At 41.3% G+C, this 5,426-nt stretch overlaps 1 protein-coding gene across 1 annotated transcript in view; it reads left to right on the forward strand.

Annotated features, from left to right (window-relative positions):
* Window positions 1-5,287, forward strand: part of Gpr143 (G protein-coupled receptor 143) — a 25,708-nt gene extending 20,421 nt beyond the window's left edge. Inside the window, exon 9 of the mRNA XM_021154006.1 lies at window positions 4,980-5,287. Within this exon, the coding sequence (XP_021009665.1) occupies window positions 4,980-5,074 (95 nt within the window). The 3' untranslated portion in view covers window positions 5,075-5,287. The remainder of the gene's footprint in view (window positions 1-4,979) is intronic.
* Window positions 5,288-5,426: the final 139 nt, after the last annotated feature.

Consider the following 5,426-nt stretch of genomic DNA (forward strand, 5'->3'; position numbering starts at 1 on the left):
GAGGCAGGCGGATTTCTGAGTTTGAGGCCAGCCTGGTCTACAAAGTGAGTTCCAGGACAGCCAGAGCTATACAGAGAAACCCTGTCTCAAAAAAAAAAAAAAATTGTTAATTTTTTGTTTTGTTATTTTTCGAGATAGGGTTTCTCTGTACACAGCTATGGCTGTCCTGGAATTTGCTCTGTAGACCAGGCTATCCTCATGCTCACAGAATTTGAACCTCCCCCTGCTCCCAATTGCTGGGATTAAAGCTGTGCACCACCCTTCAAAAGTATTGATTTGAGAAAAAAAGTGGAGGAAAAGGGAAGCAAAGGAGAGCCTATGTAAAAGAAAAAAGAATTTTTGTAAAAATAGCAGGCATCAGGATAGAGGTATAGCTCAGTAAGAGCACTTGACTACTCCGTACAAGGCCCTGGGTTCTGCCCCCGGTACTATAAATATACAAAAGAAAACAACAGCCCCTGTCAAATTAATTAATTAACTAAAAAAAAGAGGAAAAGGCAGCTGTCAGTTTAGAATCCACAGGGATGTGTTGTTTGCTTATCTTCTGGGTCAGTTTTTTTTTTTTTTTGAAGCATTCTTCAAGCACAGAGTAAGTATTTCCTGCAAAAGTCTGAGAAGTGGGGGTTCAGTGAAGGTCTTAAGCTTACACTTCTTTACCCTGAACATAGCTAAATTAAAATGACTCCTAAGAAAAAGTTACCACCATTTTGTATGGTGGCTCTATGCAGGAATTTGCATATATGGAACTGCAAAGAACAAAGAGAGCTGTTACACAGAAATGAAATCATTTTAAGTGTTTTGCTTCTTAGAGTAATATAGTGCATTTAAAAAGATTTCTATATCTCTTTTGGTTACTATTGTCCTGTATGGTCTAGTGATGTTTTAGTTATTTCTTTGTGCAGCAACAAAAATTCTGAGGAAAACTTCTTTTTTTTTAAAGAGATGTATTCATTTATTGTATGTAAGTACATTGTAGCTGTCTTCAGACACCCCAGAAGAATGAGTTAGATCTTGTTATGGATGATTGTGAGCCACCATGTGGTTGCTGAGATTTGAACTCAGGACCTTTGGAAGAGCAGTCAGAGCTCTTAACCGCTGAGCCACCTCTCCAGCCCGGAAAACTTCTTTTTAAGAGAAGTTTAATATGGTTCAGTTTTAGAGGTTTTTGGAAAAGAGTGCACATCCATTTAATGAAATATCATTACATCATAAAAAGAACTATGTTCACCATTGCTCGGTCCTCTTGCTCCAGGCTTGTGATTATGAAGAACTTCATTGCTAGGGGTTGGCTGTTTGATATTATGAGGTCATGGTCACCCTATATTAACAGACTTTGCATGAATAGGGAACTAGTCAATACCCTAGTAACCATGCTGAACTGTCTCCAGAGTCTTCCTCTCTCAATACCCTCTCTTCCTGGAGACTTATAAGAAAAAAAAAAAAGCCTCAAGGCCAGTCAGGCTTGCTAGAGTCCAGAACCCAATCCCTTATCTGACTTAGAACAAATGGAACTTCCTGAGACTGGTTTTATTCCTGCAATTTTGCCTTTGAGAGACTCCTTATGCATCACTGTTTTCCATGGAGATGGGTGTAGGGAGTAAAAGACACTTTACAAAACCATGGGACTCTGAGTTTGTCCTTAAGTGTGAGGTCATGGGGGAGTATCCTCAGCAAAGACCTTGATCACAAGTCACCTTATGATACTCAGCTGGGTCTTTTTTGAACAAACCCACAAAATCCCACATGAGTTCTCACACACCCAAGATGAGTTCATAACCCAGCTGACCCTGTGAGAATTAAATCTTTTCCAAGTGCCTTTAGCCAGCCCCTCCTACAGAAGTGCTATTCTGGAAGCTCTTAAAAGCCTTTCCAGCTTGTCCCTGGCCACTCTAGCCAAATGGTTGTCCTCTATACCCATGATAGCACCCACACTCAAAATCCGGGCCTGGCCAAACATTATTCCTTTGTTCCTTTCTCTAGATTCCCTGAGGGAATCACATTTGCTTTGTGTTCATCATGCCTGTATCTTCTTAGATGCATCTGTCCCTGGGGAAGGTCTGGCTGCTTGTTTCCTAACAGGCCACAGTGCATTAGAGTAATCCTGCAGTATGGTGTTTGCCTCTGTTCAAACTGCTATTCTTCCTGCTCTCCTTAGGTCATCAGTGTTAAAGCTGCTCCAGCTTCCAACGGCTCATCTCACTGCTGCTGAGGCATTAATTATGTTTACTGAGTGCTTCATTCTAGACGAAGAAAGAAAGCAAATACAGAAAGTCCACAGTGATCATGCAATATGATATCTAAGTAGTGAGAAATACTATGGACCAGAACCCTTTAGGGTGCAGTTTATATAATTCAGATGAAAAGAGCTTGTTTAACATGCAAGTGACTCTGACTTCAATACCTAATTTGTTAAGAATAGGAACCATTAATCAGGGAGAGAGTTAGGTAGCGAACTGGTATTTCATTCAATAGGGTAACCCAGAAGTTTCTCTATGGATGAGATAACACCCCGAATTGAGACCAAAATTAAACACAGGAGAGAGTCATGAGAAAATTGAAAGATGCATTACAGGCAGAAAAAGAGCTGTGGAATGGCCTTTGGCAGGACCAGGAGGGGAGAGGTAGGTAGATTAGACTACCTGAGGAATGACAGGAGTGATCTGTGAGGATGCAGAAGTAAGCAAGGTCCATTGGTGGAGCTTAGAGACTGTTTGCCTGTGCATACTGGGAAAGGCCCCCTTACTTCATGACTTCCATCTTTGAATTTTCCATACCCAGTTCCTACCCTGGCTTAGAGCCAGTTCTCCTGGGTATTTTGGGAGCAAAAGAATAAGTCTGCTGTTTGTTCCAAAGGATTTTGCTACCAGGAAGGAAGGAGTGCTAGTCAAGTGATTAAGTAGACCTGCAGGGTGACCCTTGATGAGAATGTTTTATTTTGCCTTTCTTATTGAACTTACTTTCCCACCCATTTTACTGTGCTGTGACTGCTGCCTGCAAGTCATGTCACATTCTAAAACAAAGGGGAAATTGATTAGTAAGAAAACAGAGCAGGACCAGAGAACAATGATGGGATCCAAGGAAAACCAGGTGAAATGAGCCACACGAGGCTATTCAATGTGTGTGACTGGTTTGTCTTTGAGTTTCTTAACTGGAAACTAAAGAGAGAATGTGTTAAGTTACAAAATTAATTGTTCTGAAGAAAACCTAGCAATGGCTCTTAAAAGCTCTGCCTCTTTCTTTCTCTTCTCTTTCTCTTTCATGCTCTCACAGGTTCCAGACACGAAGGCCAGAGAGAAAGGTCTCCTTCCTTTAGCTTCCTATGAAATGAGCACCAACTAACTCAGAGATTATTTGAATGTGTGTGCTATGCCATATGAGAAGCATAATTTGTCCCCTAATCACTATATCTAGGAGTCTAGTTTATGATCAGAACAAGGAAACTTGCTTGGCAAAGCATTGCCAGGCATGTGCTGTTGTATATCTTGGTAGGTGTTTAAATTACAGCCCCTTGAAAGATGGAGAGATAGTTTTGGGGGCTTCTTGGTGCTGAAGAATGGGGGTTGTAAGGTAAAAGAAAACTATTAGCACTGTATATGAGGACAAGAACAAGTTTTGCAGAGAACATAGATTGCTTCATTCTGGGCCTTTCTGGAGCTGAGTGCAGGTAGCCAGTCAGGAGGCCCCACAACTTCCCGTGGATGGACTCTGTCCTTCCTTTGTACATCTCAGGCACATCCAGGAATCCAGGGCCACCGTAATTATTTTCTCTGGAACCATGTGTCAGACGCCTGAAATGATTCTATAGGGTTTATTTCATTTTTTTTCTCTGAATGAATGGATTTAATATAGTAAGGGATTGTCTTAGTGTTTTACTGCTGTGAGCACACAGCATGACCAAGGCAACTTTTTCTTTTAGATTTATTTATTATTATACATAAGTATACTGTAGCTGACTTCAGACACACCAGAAGAGGGCGTCAGATCTTATTATGGGTGGTTGTGAGCCACCATGTGGTTGCTGGGATTTGAACTCAGGACCTTCTAAAGACCAGTCAGTGCTCTTACCTGCTGAGCCATCCCACCAGCCCTGACCAAGGCAACTTTTATAATAAGGACATTTAATTGGGGCTGGCTTACAGGTTCAGAGGTTCTGTCCATAATCATCAAAGCAGGAAAATGGCAACATCCAGGCAGGCATGGTGCAGGAGGAGCTAAGAATTCTACATCTTCATCTGAAGGCTGCTAGCAAAATACTGGCTTCCAGGCAGATAGGATGAGGGTCTTATAGTCCTCACCCACAGTGACACACCTACTCCAACAGGCTACAGATAGTGCCACTCCCTGGGCCTAGCATATACAAACCATCACAGGGATGATGTAGAGGTTTTTCCTTTTCCCCTTATTTTTTCTTTTTACACACATACACAGGCAATATTGATGTTAATTATTTTTTGAGACAGAGTCTTTGTATGTAGTCCTGGCTTTCCTGTAATTTGCTATGTATACTACTAGGCTGGCCTCAAATTCACAGAAAATTGCCTGACTTCTCATGAAGGGATTAAAGTGTGTACCACTAAACTTGGCCTTAGATGCTAATATTTGACTAAGATTCATTCATTTATTCTTTCTTTCTTTCAAGAAAAAGAAAGATAAAGTCTCATTTTGTTGTTGAGTACTAGCAACATTTTCTGAAGTTGAAACCCCCCTTTCTAGGGGCTGACAATGTTAGCACAGTACTTGGCTAGCTAGCATGAGGCTCTGAGTTCAGTTCCGAGCATCATATAAAATGAATATGATGATTCATATTTGTTATTCTACCACTTTGGAGGAGGAAGTAGGAGGATTGGAAGTTCAAGGTCCTTCTTGAATATATTTCAACTTTGAGGCCAGCCTGTTCTACATGTGACCCTTTGATAACAAAACAAGTCCAAACCTTCGAGGACCTCAGCCCTGACAAGGCCTGCTCTTTTCCTTTTCAGATTCAGATGCCAGTACTGTTGAAATCCATACTGCAACTGGGTCCTGCAACATAAAGGAAGTTGACTCCATTTCCCAAGCCCAGGGGGAACTCTGAAGGAATGGGATAGGGGTCAGACACCCCTATTTTTCAGGTTCTGTGTCTTGCTGTTTTGGATTGTGTTCTTGCTGCCACGATGTATGATCTTTCAAATTCCACTCTGGTCACCATAGTGGAGTTCACTAAATATGACCTTTATACTGGGAGAAACAACACATCAGAACTTGAAGATGGAAAATTCCCTCTAGAACATTCAGTGCCACCTCCTGACTCTTAATTACCCTTGGACTTTTTCTTTTTTTTTTTTTTTTATATTTTTATTACATATTTTCCTCAATTACATTTCCAATACTATCCCAAAAGTCCCCCATAGCGCCCCCCACTTCCCTACCCACCCATTCCCATTCCT

This window comes from Mus caroli, chromosome X (assembly GCF_900094665.2).
Source record: "Mus caroli chromosome X, CAROLI_EIJ_v1.1, whole genome shotgun sequence".
Taxonomy (NCBI): domain Eukaryota; kingdom Metazoa; phylum Chordata; class Mammalia; order Rodentia; family Muridae; genus Mus; species Mus caroli.